The sequence below is a fragment of the Artemia sp. Qi Xiang Cuo genome, chromosome 6 (genome assembly GCF_049724085.1).
Source record: "Artemia sp. Qi Xiang Cuo chromosome 6, ASM4972408v1, whole genome shotgun sequence".
Classification (NCBI taxonomy): domain Eukaryota; kingdom Metazoa; phylum Arthropoda; class Branchiopoda; order Anostraca; family Artemiidae; genus Artemia; species Artemia sp. Qi Xiang Cuo.
Window position 1 is genome coordinate 1,512,138 of NC_142799.1, and position 19,750 is coordinate 1,531,887.

A 19,750-nucleotide genomic window follows, 5' to 3' on the forward strand; every position below is an offset into this window, starting at 1 on the left:
TTTTAGCCCTTTCATTCGCGATGCGTGTGGCAACCAAAAAAAATTAACATGATTGTTTTTGTTTTAGTTGATTTGTGCAGTTGCCTTCTCCCAACAATTTGGAAAACAGTTTAATATATTAAGTAAACGTATAAATGATAATTGGTAATACATTAGTTTGTGTGTTACCAGGTTCATTTTTCTGTCAAAACATAAAATTGAACAAGGTTCAGACTTCAGAGGCACACTTTAAATTAACTTTTGGTTAAATTATCGTTAACACGACAAAAATTATGATAGCCTTATTTTTGCTTGAAGTTTGATAGAATATGGTAAGTGTACAAAAATAGGTACGTGCCTTGCACACCGGCCGCTGAGAATCCGCTGGTAAGCCTCCATAACCGGACTGGCGTAGAAGCAGGACCGTCAACTTAATTTTACGTTTAGTTAAAGTTTGTGTATTGTTTATTACGTACAGTGTAATTTTTTAAATTAACCAAGTAGCGTCTTAGCTAAAAAGCAACTTTCCTTCGTTACTGTTTGAAGAAAAATGTGTTATTGAACTCTTAGGGCAGGCCCATGCCACCTTTACTTTCTTACCGTTTGGTGTGCAAAATCCATTACAAAATAATAACAGGTACTGGTGCGTTATATGGACACTTCTAAAAAGTCAAGTTTGGTTAATGCTAACGACATTAAATTACATGAGGTAAATATAATAGTTTATAAACAAATTCGGACTATATATTTGCATATTAGGGGGGAGGTGGGGGCTAAAGAATAGCATATATTAAATACGTTACCTAAATTAGGTACCTTTTCTCCCCTTAAACTCCAAAAAAACAATCGTTTAAATATTGTAACTTATTGAGAAACCACGGCTTTGCAGTCATTTATGTATAGCGGTCTCTTGAGAATAACCTGTTTGACGGGTTTTTCGTGACTGGTTTCCTTGTTCAATATATACAAGTGCCCATATAACGCACCAGTACCTAATAACATTTAGGCTTGTGTTCTTTACAAGTTTTCAGGGGAAGGCCCCTGGAAACCACCATTTCCTCTGAAGTGTATCCCATATCCCCCAGATTCCGGATGTGGACCCCTTTGTCCCCCCTAGTCGAAATGCTGAACTTATGTCCATGGGGCTGTTGGAAATCAAAAGTTTAATGATGTAATTTTCTTCAGAATCATGTATTATGCAAATTAATTTTTTTATAATAACTTTTGCTGGGTACCTTTAAAGTTAACATATTTCGTATATTTGAAAGGAACATAAAGTAGAATTTTTTTAAATGTATGTATAGTTTCAAAAATTCCTGTTTTTAGCGTTTCGGTTACTATCAGTACTGGTCCTTATTTACTTGCGTTCATTAGCGCGAATTGTTGATCGAAGACCAATTAGAATTTCGTGCCAATTTATACTACTTAATAATTTTGCTAGGATAAAAACTCGAATATGAATAAAATTACGCTGAAGAACAAAGAAATTCCCGTGATGGCTACTAGTTTGCATTAATCACGCGATATTATACTGCTCAATTAACCATAAAAATCGGTATCATGTCTCCAAGCTGGGGGCTAAATGACCTGGACTTGCTAAGATAAGTCACGCCAACCAATCTTTTTGCATCTGATAACCAACACGTCAATCTGTCTATCTGTCAATGGTTTTTTGGTGCTACGAAATTTCAACCGGTAGCACAACTGCTGTCATTACCTATTATTAAATCTCAAAACCTATTCAATAACCGTGGTAATGAAAGGTTGTTTTTGGGTAACATCGATTAAATATATATATATATTTATATATATATATATATATATATATATATATATATATATATATATATATATATATATATATATATATATATATATATATATATATATATAGGCCTACATCGAGCAGATATATTTTTGGGGAAATCCCGAAACATTCGGGGATAGTCAAAGCACTGGTATTTTCAGACAAAACCTGCCAACAAATATTATAAGGCCATGAAAACGGCCAAGTAGCATTGCTACTATCCTACCCTACTTTTTGCATGGTGAATTATATATTTAATCCAGTCAAACTACTAGCCGTAAAAATCGGTATCATGTCTCTAATCTGGGTACTAAATGACCTGGACTTGAGAGACGATTTCTTTTGAGCAAGCTACTTATCCATTAGAAGAAGGTATGATCAGGCTCATACGCAGGAATTTGTTTCGGGGGGGGATCCTTCAAATCCCTTATTCTGTGAGAAATGTCAGAAAACTACGGGAAAATAAAAAAAAATCGTGAGGTTTCAGGGAGCCCAGGCCCATAGCCCCCGCCTGCGTACGTGCCAGGGTAAGATTCAAACTGAAATTAGTATAGAGCAAAAGGATGATAAAAGATGCAGCCTATAGAGTCCAATGTAACATATATTTTAGAACCCTGAAAATTGATGATCAAGCTAAAAATAACGAAGAAGAATCCACCGATTCAACAAAAAAGCTACTGACGTGTCTGTAGAGGCTCAACGCAAACAGAAATTACAACAAATAGGAGTAAACCTACTGCCATCTAAACTTTCTAATGGCCATAGCGTCATTTGCGCTTTACTGAAAACTTACTTTAAATATTCGCTCTTTTATGATTACAATTGCATAATCATATACACAATTACGTGTCCAGTTATAAATAATCATAGCCGTAACTTCCAACAATAAAGAATTGTTGAGATTTCAAAAAATTAAAAATAATATAAATGAATAAATAGTATATTGAAGGCTTATGGCCCTTTACTACTGGTAGCGCCAAAGCGCTGTCTATGATGGTTTGCTTTATTGTACTTTTTTCCGAGAGCCACTTCATATGGAAAAGTCGGTCGTAGAGACTTTGGGAGAAGCTTATTCAGAAATGAAAATTCCAGAAGCCTTTTAAGAATGAAAAGGGATTGGAGTGCAGCTAGCCCCCTCCTCGTTCTTTTCTGCTTCCGGGAATGTCGAGGGAGATGTTGAACTAAATCAAAATAACCCAAGTACAACTAGGCTGTCAAAATGTCAGATCTGAAATATCTCAGCGATGGTTAAGGGTATATGTTAAAACTTTCAGGGACTGTTGAGGTGGTTTTTAACATAAACCGAAAGACACCAAGTCAAAACGGTGTATCTGCAATATCTCAGGAACGGCTAAGAGTGTAAAAATGAAACTTTCAGGGAGTCTTATGTTTAAGTGGACATCGAATTTTAGCCTTTTAAGAATGAAAAGGGATTGGAGGGCATCTAGCCCCCTCCTCGCTCTTTTCTGCTTCAGGGAATGTCGAGGGAGATGTTGAACTAAATCAAAAGAACCCAAGTACAACTAGGCTGTCAAAATGTCAGATCTGAAATAGCTCAGCGATGGTTAAGGGTATATGTTAAAACTTTCAGGGACTGTTGAGGTGGTTTTTAACATAAACCGAAAGACACCATGTGCATACACCAAGTCAAAACGGTTTATCTGCAATATCCCAGGAACGGCTGAGAGTGTTAAAATGAAACTTTCAGGGAGTCTTATGTTTAAGTGGACATCCAATTTTTACTTTGTCACCTAAGTGGGGCAGAGGTAAAAAAAAAAGACACTGTGTGCATCCAGGTCATCGAAATTGCATGTCTGTAATTCTTTGAGGACGGCTGGGGGTTGAAGTTAAAGCCAAAGCTGGGAAAAGAAGGGTGATTATGTAAGGGTTATAATATTTAGTGCTGGGGGAAGGGCAGGGTGGTATACAATTTGTGTCTCTGGTCAACAAAGAAATTTTGCACTATAAGCTAAGCTCTTATGGGACTTATAATTTTTATACAGTAAAATAATGAGGTATATCAAAAGATACATGCTTTCCTATGCAGTCAAAATAGTGTATTTGCAATATCTTTAGAATGGCTTGGGTTTCAAATTGAAACTTTTACAGAGGGTCTAGGGAGGGGGGAGTGAGTGACGAGCTATGTCATTGGGGAAGGGTGCTACAATTTCGGCGAACCGTGACAAGCACGAAACGTCATAACATCGAACCGTCAGAACTTCGAACCGTCATAACATCTAAAAAAAAAAGTTTATAAGTTTATATAATAGGAATGAGTATATGATAGTTTAGAAACAAATTTCGGCTAAATATTTGCACATCATGGGGGTAGGGGTAAAGCATAGCATATATTAAATACGTAACCTAACCTAGGTACCTTTTCCCCCCTAAGCCCTAAAAAACTAAAGTTTTAAAAATTTCGATGTTATGACGGTTCAAGGTTCTGACGGATTTTTTTTTTTTTTGTCGATGTTATGACGGATTTTGTACTGCTCCTGACGTTCGTGCTCCTGACGGTTTGATGTTATGACGCCTTCCCATTGGCGAGAGGGTTCAGCTAAATATATCAAGGCCACTGTGTCCATACCTTGCATGTAAAGTCTTGGGAACAGCTCAGGGGATGAAGTCGAGTCTTTATAGTCGTTAAAACAGCATCTCTGCAATATCTTATGAACGACATGAGGAATAAAGTTGAAACTTTTAGGTATTATTGCGTAAACAAAGGAGGAGATCAGAACAAAGAGACTTTAAATTTTGAGACATGCATAAGCAAATTTTCATTGGTCGATTCTATTCATAATGGTTCTCATTGGTTGAAATAAGTAAAATGTGAATATGACATTATTTTATGGAGGACAAGTTGTTTAATGTACAATAGAACACCTAAAGGACCATAGATTTTTAGCCTTAGGCCAAAGTCCCATCTTGTTCAATCATCGCTGTACAGACAATTTACGCAAAAAAACCACAACTCTAGAAAGTGTTGAAAACGAAATGTAGAGTACAAGACCACTCGTACATAACAGAGCTGCTAAAAAGCAAAAATGCACCGAAGAAACTATTTTTTTTTTTTTAGTGATTTTGCGTCAAAGGTATAGCGTGTATAAACAAAATAGTAGTTGAAAAAAATCAAGAGTTGTGAGATCAAGTTGTGAGAATTTTGATCAGTTGTGAGAACTTGATCAAGTCAAATCAAGTTGTGAGAATTTTCTGCACAACTGCTTCAAAGCGCAAAAGTAGTGCAAAGATATCTATCCACATTCCACAACGAACACGAGCATAAAAAAAGACTTTTCACACTATGACCTGAACTTGCTGACAAAAAAACTTTTTCGCATGGTGACCAATGGTCTGCGTTGCGGAGGTTGATTCGATGCCTTCGGCCAGAAGTGTAATGCGTGGTTGGGGGCAAATCATCCGACGCTTCCCATGCTTCTCCTCCAAATTTTTCCAGGTACCCATTTAGAGCTGGGTCTACTCCGGCTGAGCTTACAGAGTCACACCATTGACCCTGTCCCAAACCAAATATCCAGTGACGCCAGGTTTAAAAGCCCCTGACCTCAGGATTTTAAGACCGGAGCGCTAACCACTCGGCTAGGATGGGCTACTAGCCGTTAGCTGTTAACCCTACTGGCTGCCAAGGGGATTAACATCTCAGGGGGTAACAAAAAGGGGACTTAGCATGTATAATCTTATCAAACATGCTAATTAATTAAATAACCTAGTATTCATTCAACACTACTACCAAGTTAAATGCACAGACAGAACGCTTGAAAAAGGACCATATTGTCGCCTTAAAAAAAAAAAAACAACAACAAAAACAATATCAGTATTTAGCTTGTGTTCGAATAACTGAACTAGCAATTAAGAACATCACAAAACAAGTATTTCATTCAGCACTCCTTCAGCTCCAAGAATCAAACGTCATAATTACTGTGTATTCCGTTTTTGCTGTTGCGTTTTTCTCCTTATCAAGCAAGTAATCCATGGAGACCCGGGAAGATTATCAAATGGCACGCAATCCCAGTAGCGTTTATTTCCATTTGCCAAAGACTGCTGTCACGAATCATTTAGGTATTTTTTTTGGTCATGACAGGGTTGCCATCTGATGTAGATTGCTGTCAGAATGGCAAGTTTGACTTCCATTTTCAGTGCTAGGGTATTTATACTCTTTTCCAATTTTAGTTTAAATCAGGCAGTAAATGCTCGTTTTCAAGAGTTTTGGGTCAAAGTTGGAGGCAACCCTGATTACAATTAAATAAAAAAAAACAAGTTTTTTTTAACTGGAAGTAAGAAGCGACATTAAAAATTAAAACGAACAGAAATTATTCCGTATATGAAAGGGACTGTCCCCTCATCAACGCCTCGCTCTTTACGCTAAAGTTTTTTATTGTTTTAAAAAATAGAGTTTATAAAATACGTTTTCGAATTAATACAGGTTTTGATTTTGGCTCACCGTACATGAATAATTGAAAAAAACCTGTCCTCTCCTCAAAGCCTCGCTCTTTACGCTAAAGTTTGACTTTCTCACAACTCTATTTTTTTAAAAAATAGAAAACTTTAGCGTAAAGAGCGAGGCGTTGAGGAGGGGACAACCCCTGTCATATACGGAATAATTTCTGTTCGTTTTAAGTTTTAACGTCGTTCCTTACTTTCAGTTAAAAAAACTTGTTTTTTTATTTAATTTTTGAACGTTTTTGAATTAATGCAGAGTTTGATTTTGGCTCACCGTGCATAAACAATTAAAACAAAATTTGCATATTAATTTTACTTTTATTTGGTTAAATGGCTTTCTCGGAAGTTGTTTAATTTTATTTACGAACGTTTTTATCAGTAATAAATATACGTAACTTACGAATTAACTTACGTAACGAACTTTTATATTCATATATTTTTAATGCGTATATTAAGGGGTTCGCTCCTTAGTCAATGCATCGCTCTTTACGCTTAAGTTCAAATTTCGTTCCAATTCTTTAAAAATGACCCCTTAACCACAAAGGCCGTTAATTAGAATAAATAGCTTTTATGAAAGTACTAAAAAATATTTGGCTTAAAGAGCAAGGTATTGACTAGGGGCGAACCCAATCATATACGTAATAATTTCTGTTCCTTCTAAGTTTTGATGCTGTTCCTTACTTTCAGTTGAAAAACTTGTTTTTTTATTTAATTTCTGATCATTTTTGAAATAATGGTGGGAAATCCGGCGCCCCCTTCATAGCAATGTCCCTTCCCCCATGAAAACTTCCTCCGTGGAAAGATAGATCCTCCCACATTACCCCCGACCCCCCCCCCCCGCTACCAGAAAAAGCTCCCCTGAAAACATCTGTATGCTTCCCAATAACCAATACTTGGCTATATGAGTTGGGTTCTCTGATACGCTTAATCCGATGGTGTGATTTTCATTAAAGTTCTATGACTTTTAGGGGGTGTTTCCCCATTTTTCCGAAAATAAATCAAATTTTTCTCAGGCGCATAAATTTTAATGAGTAAGACTAAACTTGATGAAACTTATATATTTGAAATATATATATAATATATTATAAAGCATTGAAATATATATATAAGCATTAAAATCTGATTCTTCTGATGTATCTATTGTTATAAAAATTCCGTTTTTTTTAGTTTCGGTTACTATTGAGCCGGGTCGCTCCTTACTTACAGTTCGTTACCACGAACTGTTTGAAAACCCTATGAGAGGGTATCTTAAGAATATCCTTTCAGTCCATATTAGACCTAGAGACTGAAAAAGTGTTTAGAGTTCCTACAGTCTACACTATTCCAGCATTATTGTTCCTACTGCAAATCATGGTGAAAGAAGAACCTTGAAGGAGTTCCATTGATTTAATAAATGTTTACTCTCAATGTGCATCGATATTATCGAACCCACAATCTTTTGAAAACTAGCCTACAGGACCGCCAAAATTCAGTTGGTGGGGGGACCTGGAAAATATTTCTTCCGTTTTTAATGGATACGAAAAATTAATTTTCAATATCTAGGGGAGGGGGAGACTTTCCCCCGATTTTTTTCAATACGAAAGCCAAAAAGAGTATTATTTTCAAAAATGTGGGGGGAGGGGATCTAAGAGGTAGGGTGAAGGCAGGAGAAGTATTTCCCCTCCCCCATACCTCTCTCAAATTGATATCCCTGTAAGTTTGTTCATATAAATGAAAATTTATTGTTCATGGTATTGAAATTGCACTGCAAAAATTTAATTCCATATCAATTTTGACAGAGGTAGCAAGACAGCATAGTAAAAAAACATACAAAAGAAATTCTGAAAGACGAGCGTGGTAATAGAGTAGTTGTTTTATTTTTGGGAAAATAATCCATAATTTATTTTATTTTTGGAGTTCCATCGAATCCACGAATTCTTACTTTCAGAATGCAGCGACATGATTAAGCCCCAAATCATAAACCCTGGCTTATTCAGTAGAATGAAAATTTAGCATTTATGGCACTAAAAATAGGCTTTAAAATATATGGTGATTGCGCTCCCCCTCCCCCAAAAGGGTACCCCAGCCAGTCTGTTCACAAAAAATTAAAATTTAGCGTTTGTGGCACTTTAAAAATTTAATTCTAAGCATTTTCAATAAAGGCAGCAATACAACATGCCAGTTATAATATCGAAAGATGAAACTGAAATCTTGCTGCCAAAAGATGTATCTGCAGATAAAATATGAATGATCAGTTATATTTATTTATGAGAATCACTTATCATTTGTCGATCTTCTTTCACGACCTCAGGGTTAAACTCCTGGTTAGCAGCTCAGAGGGTGATTTCTTATCAAGGCATAAAATTGACGAATTACATATTCAAAATACATCATTGATAACAGATTCAAATTAGAAATTCTCAACTCAAAACTTTAATTTTTAAAAGCAGATTTTTACATTGCTCCTGGAGTTGCGTATGATAGTTGTGGCATACCTTATGCTTGTTTTAGTATGGGTGTGCATTATGCATAAATAGACGCAGCGTGTACGTCTAGGCACCCGGAGTGCGTTAGATTGGCTCCCGAGCACGGTGTTGGGATATTTATGGCAATTTGATGTCTGCGCCCGCGTTCGCCAAGATTAAAGTCTTTCAGCACTGAGGTAATAGATGGACGAAGTGTCAAGCTGCCACACAGTAGGGGCAAACAGAGTATGAGAACTTGAGAAATTTAGCTACTGTCTTGGATAAGTTTCAAACAACTTCTCCGCATGCTTTCAATCCATTTTGAGAGACACTTAGATTTGCATTAAGGCAGAAACAGATCAACTATCTCATCTTAAAAGGCAACGTGCTTCTCTTATATGGACATGGAAGTGCTTTTTCCCTTCTTAAAATGTTAGTTTTCTAAGGTGCCGTTAATGGACTAAATTATAGGTTGGATATAAAAAAGGACTTTTGTATTTGGTCAAAGCTTTAACATAACTAGAGGTAACATTACCTTTTTTTTTTAATAAATATTGCCCTCGTGGATGGGTTTACTTTGGAGTATTTGAATTTTTAACTCCTCAAACGCACTTTGCAATTTGGCAAGGAATTATAGGATCCTAATACTATGTCATTTTGTAAGTCTGTTGCCAGTGATTCTACGGTTGTGACTAAGGGATATACCGTACTATCTCAATTTACATGCCCCTTACCATAAAAATAATCTTTGTGGTTGACAATACCACAATTTCCACGTAATTTGGGCTAGCATTCTTACAACGTAATAACGCAAAAGATTTTCCAAAATGTTAAGTTAAACGAGTAGGCTATTATTTAAAACTTGCAGGAAACAGACCGATATAGAACAATCAGATGTGCAAAGGATATGGAAGTGCCCAAGGCCATATCCAGGGTGCTAGTATTTTTGACCCCCCTCCCCTCAAAATGTTTGCCTGACTCGTAAAAATGTAAAAAAATAACATATAAACAAATTCTTAAGGCGTTTTAATTTTTTTTTTGGTAAAACCTTCCGATTTTTTTTACCCCCCCCCCCTGATAAAAAAAATCCTGGAAGCCCCCATTCGTTTTAAAATGTTAGTTCACAGAAAGTTTACAGGCACATACACATAAAGTTTTGCAGCGGGGTGGACAATAGCAATCAACAAAATCTATTTGACAATTTGAGTAAGAAGTGCCCACCGATTCAGAATAATTAGGATTTCAGGGGGTATGACATCATACCCAATGCGACATCGTTTTGAATAAGAAGAAACAGTTTTGTTAAAATTGTGTTTTATTTTAAAATCATCTTTCGATAAGTACAAAAAGAGCTAGATATAGCAATTTTCTTTTAAATGAGCTTTTATACAGCTCTTTATTATGTTCCAGTGCCCTGCTAACGGTAAAACACACGACACATCAGCGCCCCCATGCAAAAAAAGTGATTTTCCTTCTTGTTCAAGGTAGGGGGCGGCAAGACGCCTGAATAGGGTTTTGGCAATGATGATTCTAATGGTGTACTTTCGGTTTATTAATTACATTCCTAAAAAAAGTTTCAAATAGTAGAATTTTTTCACTAGACAGTTCTATTTAAACACACTGTTAATAACTACTCACTGTAGCATCAAGCTACTTAAGGCCAAAGCAGCCTCCTCCCTCCTTTCCTCCTTCATTCCAATCTATTTAAAGCCTCTCTATTTACACTCTCCCAAGAAGTCCTAGTTTCCCTTAAATCCTTCCTTAAGACCTCCTCCTAACCAATTTTGGGATGACCTGCTTTTTTTTACCCTAGATGGTTGACCGAAAGGACGATCTTTGTCAATATGTCATCCTTTATCTGTAGAACGTGCCATAGCCATCTCAATCTGTCTCTCATTATAGCCATAGAAAACGGGACAGAGCCTCATTTTTCGCAAAACCTTGCTGTTTGAAATACGATCAGTCGGACGGGTATTCAAAAGAAGCCGTAGATAATTCCTCAGGAAAACATATAACAAATCCTCTTCGGTCTTTCGGACCCACGTTTTAGAACCATACTTGATCACTGTGGCATCCAATATTCTAATATTGGTTCGCAGACTATCTTCTGAATTTTTTCAATTGTGAAAAAACACCCTGGGCCATGGCTATTCTACTTTTAACATCTTCAATGCATCCAGCATCTATACTAATAATAATAAAACAATTTTACTGAAAGTAAGGAGCAATATTAAAACTTAAAACGAACAAAGATTGTTACGTATATGACGGGGGTGTCCCCTCCTCAATACCTCGCTCTTCCCGCTAAAGTTTCGTAATATTCCTAAAAAAGCTTTTCATTGTTGAAATTAACCAGCCCTTGTGTTTCAGGAGTCTTTCTGAAGGAATTGGGACTAAAATTCAAACTTTAGCTTAAAGAGCAAGGCATTTAGAGGGGGAAACCCCCCCCCCCTCATATACGTAATAATTTCTGTTCGTTTCAAATTTTAATGTTACTCCTTACTTTCATCAGTTGAAAAATTGTTTTTTATATTTAGTTTCTTATCGTTTTTCAAATAACGCCGAGAAATCTGCCCCCTCCCCTTCACAGAAATATCCTCTAGACAATTCAATCCCGATGAATATTTGCCCGGATAATTACCATTAACATCTTCCCATGTAAAATTGAGTTGGCAGAGAGACAGTAAGACAACTAAAAAGAATGTGTATAGGAATCCTGGCAAATTCCCCCAGTGTAAAATTTCCCCTGAAAAGCTCACCCCCCGGCAACTTCCCTCCCCCTGGAAAATTCTTTCGTGGAAAATCTATCCAGCAGAAAAATCTTCCTCCCCGCCCCATCCGAAAAATCTATGCATACTTCCCAATAGCAAATACTATACATAAACAATGATCAAATTTAAAAACTTTCCCTAAGAGGCTTTGGGGAGTCATTTTATCTCCAAAAGATTAATTATTGGACCTTTAAATTATGCTAAGCAATATGGCTATCTCAAAATTCTGATCAAACGACTTTGACAAAAAAGGTTCGTGGGAGGGGGCCTGGCTGCCCTCCAATCTTTTTGTTCACTTAAAAAGGCACTAGAACTTTTAATTTCTGTTCGAAAAAGCCCTTCCAATATTCTAGGACCCCTGGTTCGATACGATTACCCCTGGGGAAAAAAACAACAACCACGCATTCCTGATCTTTCTCTTGGCAAAAAATATAAAATTCTACACTTTTGAAGATGGGAACTTGGAACCTCTACTGCAGGGCTCTCTTATACGATGACTCTGATGGTGTGATTTTCATTAGGATTCCTTGAGTTTTAGGGGGGGGGAGTCCACCTATTTTAGAAACTCAGGTCAATTTTTGCAGGCTCGTCACCTTTGATGGGTAGAACTAACTTATTGAATCTTATGTATATGGAATCAGCATAATAAGGTAATTCTTTTGATATATCATTGACATCCAATTCTGTTTTTTAGAGTTTCGGTTACTATTGAGCCGCGTCGCTCCTTACTCACAGTTCGGTACCACGAACTGTTTTATACTGTTTAGACAAACTGCCTTCCAATGCAGAGCAGGCAAAAGGTATTTGATAGAAAGACTGTGATTCCAGAAGGGGGTCTACTTGTCCCCCTGAGAGGAGGATGACGAAGATCTGGACTATTCTCCCTGGGAGTACCCGAGACTTTCAGGGGATGATATTTACATGGGATCGATTTGCAGCTTCCTAATATTCTCCACAGTAGAAATACAGCAACAGATACGCGATTTTTTTTGTGCACAAGGTCTTATCCAGGAAGGGGATTTCAGGGTTTGAACCCCCTCCCCGAAATTTTTGTCTGACTAGTAAAAACGTAACAAAAGTCCATATGAGCAAACTTTTGCTGCGGTTTTTGAAGTTTTTTGTACCCCCCCCCCCTCCCCTAAAAAAACTACCCCGAAAAAAACCTGGATATGGCCTTGGGTGTGCATATAGAAAAATACTTGGAAGAAAGGAAAAGTTTATGCGATTCAGTTATTTGTCTGTAGATTAGGTATTTTTTACTTTGTTTTTTGTTTTTGTGTGCTTTTGTGTATATGGCCCCTGGCATTTTGAAATACATTTATATATGTATGCATCTATCTAGAAACTTTGATTTCTAACCAGTTTTAGGGTGAAATTGCAAATAAGGCACTTTTTACTATTTTGGAAAGAAGTTGAGTCAGGTGGACGCAGAAACTTCTTGGGATGGACGTGAAGCCAAAAATATGCAATGGGAAGGTGTTTGTTTTTTGGCGTTTGCAAAATTACCAAACACTAGATGGTGTTGGTGATTTTTTCTTTTAAACACTAATGCCAGTCTCCATTCTTATCAGTTACTCCTACTTTTTGGGTATGATGGCAACAGGGGTGTCGTTTGCGGGGGGGGGGCAAGGGGCAGTAACCCTCCAATAATGTGGAGAAAAAATATCATATATCCCATGCCCCTCGACTATCCAGATATGGACCCCTCTTGCCCCCGAATAAAAATGCTGGAGATTCGCCCCTGGATGGCAACATGCTAGATTATTCCTACCTGAATGCAATAATAGGTGATTTCGTAAGTTAGTGGCTTTTCCAAAGCCCCTCCCACAGACTGGACACCGGAAAGGCCACATTCCAGAGTGAACATATGCATGAGCTCGAAGATCTCCGGGAGTTGGAAATGATTTTCCGCAATGTGTACACTTGTGAGGCTTTTCCTAGAACACAGAAAGATAATGCTACAAAAGAGAAAATTTCCAACAATATCTTCAGTCTTTGTATACTTAGCTACCAAGGACATCAAAATACAGCCTTTTTTACCCTCCCCCTAGACCAAGGGCGTATCCAGGATTTTTGTTAGGGGGAGAGTATTTTCGGAGGGAGTCATAGGAAAAAACTTTAAAAAATACATCAAAAATTTGTTTACATACTTTTTTGTTATGTTTTTACTAGACGGCCAAAAATCTGGGGTGGGATGGGGGTTCAAAATCGGAACCCCCCCCCTCCCTGGATACGGCTTTGCCCTAGATCCATCTAGGTCTATTTATATATGGAGACCACAATTTTCTTTTCGTTGTTTCAAAATTATCAAGCGTTTCTGGGTAATGACATATTTTGGTCGGTCTACACGTTGAAGCTTGGAGATAAATAAAGGAAGCTATTTAGTTAAATTTCACAAAGTTTTTGTCCATCAGAATAAGAGCAGGAACAACGACTTGATTCCCAAAGGAAATTACACCTTCAAAGGACAGCTATACCTTCTTAAGCTTTTTGGTTTGATATGTTTTTGACTTATTTTTTGCGGAGTTTTCACCTTTTCTCCTCGTTTTAGAATTTGGCTCACGATACTACCAGAAGGTAAAGTGACATGCTTATAATTCAGTTGGTAGTCCTTTTTTTCTTCCTCTTTTACTTTATCCGTTGTTTTTCTTTCCCGTATTTTCGTGTTTATTTCTCAATTCTTTCAGTGTCAAAATATTTTTTTAAAGCAAATTACGACCTGATTGTGAACAGTGTTTCCAAAAAATGGTCAGGTATAGGGTTTTGAACACAAAATTGTTAAAGTAATGTAAAGATGCGTCTTGTCGATTTAATTTTCCAGAAACTCAGGAGTCTTAACACGTTCCTCTTTATTGCTAGAAAACAGTGTACTTTGCCCTTATTAACTAAAAAAAGCAAGTTTTTTTAAAACTAAAAGTAAGGAGCGACATTAAAACTTAAAACGAACAGAAATTATTCCGTATATAAAAGGGGCTGTCCCCTCCTCAACGCCTCGCTCTTTACGCTAAAGTTTGACTCCGTCTCACAGCTTTAACTTTTAATTTCCGTCCAAATGAGCCGTCTCATGATATTCTAGGACTACTGGATTGATACGATCAACCCTGAAAAAAAAAAACATGCATCCGTGATCTTTCTTCTGGCAAAAAATACAAAATTCCACATTTTTGCAGATAGGAGCTTGAAACCTCTACAGTAGGGTTCTCTGATACGCTGAATCTGATGGTGTGATTTTAATTGGAGTTCTATGACTTTTAAGGGTTGTTTCCCCCTTTTTTAAAAAAAAAGCAAATATTCTCAGGCGCGTACCTTTTAATGGGTTAGATTAAATTTGATGAAATTTATATATTTGAAATCAGAGTAAAAATCTAATTCTTTAGATGTATCTATTGGTATCAAAATTCCGTTTTTTAGAGTTTCAGTTACTATTGAGCCGGGTCACTCCTTACTTACAGTTCGTTACCACGAACTGTTTGATAGTGCGTATAGGATAGGTAGATATATACGAATATTCGAATAGATGTTAAGAATATAACAATGTGTGTGTGTGTTTAATACACTGGAAGAGATAACAAGATAAAACCAGAACTGTAAAAAAAATATCCCCAGCAATTGGAAGCAGTCACGTAATTCAATGCATGGCAGACAAAATTCAAAAGACACCGAAGCCATAACCTCATTTTCTATGAAGCAACATTTAAAAAGAAAGAAAAAAGGACTAATAGAGAAAACAAGAAAAATAAGGATATTTAAAATTGGAGTTCATGGCCCACCTTCAATGCCTAATTAAAACAAAACCCCAAAACTCTTGTAATAAAAACGGAACATCTAAAAATTATCAGACACACAATCCACTATTTACTCTTGCATTTTCATAATCCAACGGAAAACTGATTCAAACATCGAACTTTTATTTTTATTTATTTATTTTTATTATTTATTTTGTATATTGAATTTTATTTATATTTATTATGAGTCTAAAAGTAAAAACAAAAACACTTCAACGCTATGCGTTATTTGATCTGCCTGGTAAATTTTGAATATCTTAAATTGGCTGTTAGATTAGATGGCCAATATATACGAATTTATTTAACAAAAGTTTATAAGTCAACTCCCACTCTCAGACATACAAAATCAAGTCAAGTGAGTGATGAAGACAATAACAGGAACTTGATTTATTATTCCTTTTTTGGACAGTCATGCACTTTTAAAATAACTTTTAATCACAGTAATCGTTCTAAAATACATCTTAAATCGGTACAACGAAAGAAATACCTTGCATATATATAAAAGCCTTCAAACATTTGAGAAGTCACAAAGTGTTTTTAGCTTATTTAGTTTGGTAACACCATATTTTGGTCTTACGACGGTTTCGTCTCTTTTTCTTTTCTTTTCATCTTTGTCTCTTTTTGTAATATGCAAGAACTCAACACATTCGAACAACATGCACATTTGAATCAACGAAACAAATTTTATTCGCATTTCGTTGCAAAGCAGATTGAAAGGTATATATTTTTCTATTCTTTTTTTGTTTTTTTTTTATGGAGAAGCCCCATTTTCTGCCAAAAGTAGGCTTCCCTGATTGAAATGTAAAAAAAATACCCATTTGAACAACATGTTTGAATCTACAAAACTTGTTTTCTTCGCATTTCGTTGTAAAACCGATTAAAAGGTCATATTTTTTGCTATTTCTGTGAGTTTTTTTTATGGAGAAGGCCCATTTTTAGCCAAAACTAGGCTTCCCTGATGGAAATGTAAAAAACACCCATTAGAACAAAACGTTTGAATTAACGAAATGTATTTTCTTCATATTTTGTTGTAAAACCGAGTAAGAGGTAATATTTTTTTTTTTTAGCTTTTTTTATGGAGAAGGCCCATTTTCTTAGCTAAGATTTTTTTTAGAATAAAAACCACGGGTACTTGTTAATTAAGCGAATCACACCCAAAAACTGAAATTAGGTTAAACCTAATGAAATATATTCTTTATATAACCTTTAGTTTATATAATAATATAATTTGGGCTATATATTTGCGCATTATGGGGTAGGGTGGAGGTAAAGTATTTGGACAGCACCCCTAACATAACCTATCATAACCTTCTTCGTCTAATGTTCAAATATATAGCCCAAATTATAAAAATCCAATGCATTCTATAACCCGTCACTATTCTTTGTGGCTATGACACCGATTTTCTGTGATCTAACCTATGCGTAATTCTTGAGTGTGTTTCGTTTAATTAAAAGTACCAAACCACGCAGTACATAAAACGTTATGATGTTGTAAAACAATAAAATATTTGTATAGAAACTCTACTATTCGCAAAAATAGACTTACCTTGACATGGGTAAGTCGATGGTAATATAGGTTAGAGGAAGCTGTAAACCGTTTTCCACAAACAGGACATTGGTGAGGCTTCTCTCCAGAGTGTATTCGTCGATGAGTGTTCAAGGAAGATGAAGTAGAAAACCCCTTGCCGCAAACATCACAACAATGTGGTTTCTCGCCTAAATAATTTAAACAAATTGATAGGAGGTTTGTGTATAAGATAAAAATAAATAGTATTTTGACTGCACTATCAAGGCTAAATCCAGGGTATTAACATCTTTGAGTCCCAACCCTAGATGTGTAAAATTACTTGTATTACTGTATATTATTGTAGAAAATGTGTGAACTTGCCTGGGTATGGCTAACAAGATAACGAAGAAATAGGTAGTCAACACGTGCTTAAATCCAATGGAAAAAGAGCACATTATTAAGTAACTGTAGTATAAGAAGCCTGTTCCTTAGGTAGTTAAATAAAATGCAATAAGTTTTCTCAAAGTAAAGAGTGAAATTAAAACTTAAAATTAAATAGTTACGTATATGAGGGGGATGCCCCCTCCTCAACTCCCGACTCTTTACGCTAAAGTTTTATAGTGGTTTAAAAATAGTTCTTGTTTCAATGCAACGGCTCTTGTGTTTGAGCAGTCTTTCTCAAGGAACTGGAACAAAAGTCAAACTTTAACGTTAAAAGCGGGGGGCTTAGGTTGGGGCAATGTGCGGAGTAATTTGTTTCGTTATGTTTTAATTCCACTCTTTACTTTCATTTTAGAAAACGAGTTTATGTATTTAATTTCTGTTCGTTCTTACTAGTATATCCCATCTATTTCCATAAAATGGGTAGAAATATCTCTACCCATAAAATGGATGGAAATACCTCTACCCATTTAATGGGTATCTATACCCATTATATATATATATATATATATATATATATATATATATATATATATATATATATATATATATATATATATATATATATATATATATATATATATATATATATGTGTGTGTGTGTGTGTGTGTGTGTGTGTGTGTGTGTGTGTGTGTGTGTGTGTGTGTGTGTGTGTGTGTGTGTGTGTGTGTGTGTGTGTGTGTGTGTATATATATATATATATATATATATATATATATATATATATATATATATATATATATATATATATATATATATATATATATATATATATATATATATATATATATATATATATATATATATATATATATATATATATATATATATATATATATATATATATATATATATATATATATATATATATATATATATATATATATATATATATATATATATATGCATATATACATTCTCAATTATTTTGTTCATTCTTCTACATACATTCACTTCATAAGAAAAAGGAGAAATTTCACATTTTGTAGATAGTGCCTTTAGAGCTCTCATGCAAGTTCAATTCCCTTGCATAATTTCCAGTAAGGCGACACCCTTTTTTTGGAAATTTAATTCCTGTTTCTAAAATTATACAATTTTTTGTGCCAATAGCTTTTATTGAGTAACTTTAAATTAATACACTTTGCATATTCTGAATCATCACGAATGATAGATTTTGCTGATTCATATATTTTGCTTAAGTTTTTTAGGATTTCAGTTTTTAATGGCAAAGGTTGCTCTTTACTTATGGTTTTTTAGTAGTTTCATCTACGGCTCTTTTAAATATGATGGAGGGATAGTACTCCCTCCTTCAACCTCGCTTTTTTATATTCTAGTTCAATATTCCCAAAACAATGCTTTGAGAGTAATATCTATCCCTGAAAAATGCACCCCTTAAATAATTGTTAGAAGAGTTGGGTTTGGAAAAAAATTAAAGTATTATCACTTCCTGTCTTTTATAAGTGAATCTTTCGAACAAACCTTTAGAGTGTTCTCTATGGACACCAGTAGGGTGTCGAGAAGACACTAAACGTTGTATATGCAAAAGAGATGAAAAGTGCTACCATTTATTAGAGGCATTGTCCAAAAATTTTCATGGGAATCAAGATGGATTAGAGATTAATTTATAATTTATTTAAATGAACCTTTAGAGTAAAATATTAAATTAAAATATAAGCTGGAGGAATATGTAAGTATACATATATGAATCAATATACGGGGCTCATATAGGTGGGATTTTTTTTATACATATACTATGCATGCTAAATATGTATTACCCCAAGCACCAACTTTGAGTGAACATCAAAGGAGAAAATATTTTAAAGACCTAATCTTCTCCCGCCTAATACACTTAGTAGGAGACGGAAATGCTGAAAAATAAAATTGACGAATAAATTATAGTTACTATATAATTGACAGTGTCGGTGAGATTTAGCCAGCCAGAAAACTATGATGTGATGCTACATAAGTTACTGAGTGGGTAACAGAACAGTTTCCGCGGAGAGCGGCGATTAGATCGGTCAATTGGTTTTAAGATGCTCACAAGAGAGTGTACGTTGTTTTGCCTAAAGAGAACTGACTTTACCTCTTTATAGAGGCTACTTGGTCAGTAAGCGTCATTAAAAGGTAACAATTTAAACTTTTTATATGCATTTTTTTAAGTATACTCTGTTTCATTTGACAAGTTGGGGAACGAATTGGAACTTTTAGGAAAGCTTTTTTAGGGAGGAGAGGTAAGAAAACTTAGAATTTTGAAGAAAGGGCGTAAGCTATTTTTTCGCGTTTTTTTTCATGCCGTTCGACAGGCTCTTTAGCTTGATAAAGTATGAATAAAACCGTTTTTAATGTCAGAAACCAAATTTTGGAAAATAAAATGTTAAAAACTAAAGTCATGAATGAACTTATAAGAATAAATAAACTCCTACATGGTCAATAGACTACCAATTAAATTGAAGCGACAAAATTCAAATGAGCCAGGAACAGGCAAAAGAGGAACCTATGGTTTCTGTTTTTTTTTTCTTTTTTTTTCAGTCAGAGTTTGAAGTTTCAAACATGATTCATT

The 19,750-nt window shown here is 35.3% G+C and overlaps 1 protein-coding gene across 1 annotated transcript in view; it reads right to left on the bottom strand.

Moving 5' to 3' along the window:
- The window catches only part of LOC148950783 (uncharacterized), an 89,295-nt gene that overhangs the window by 26,088 nt on the left and 43,457 nt on the right, over positions 1 to 19,750 (bottom strand). The window contains exons 5-6 of the mRNA XM_089090011.1: positions 16,788 to 16,957; positions 13,228 to 13,393 (exon numbers count right to left, since the gene is read on the bottom strand). Coding sequence (XP_088946137.1) covers positions 13,228 to 13,393; positions 16,788 to 16,957 — 336 coding nt within the window. The remainder of the gene's footprint in view (positions 1 to 13,227; positions 13,394 to 16,787; positions 16,958 to 19,750) is intronic.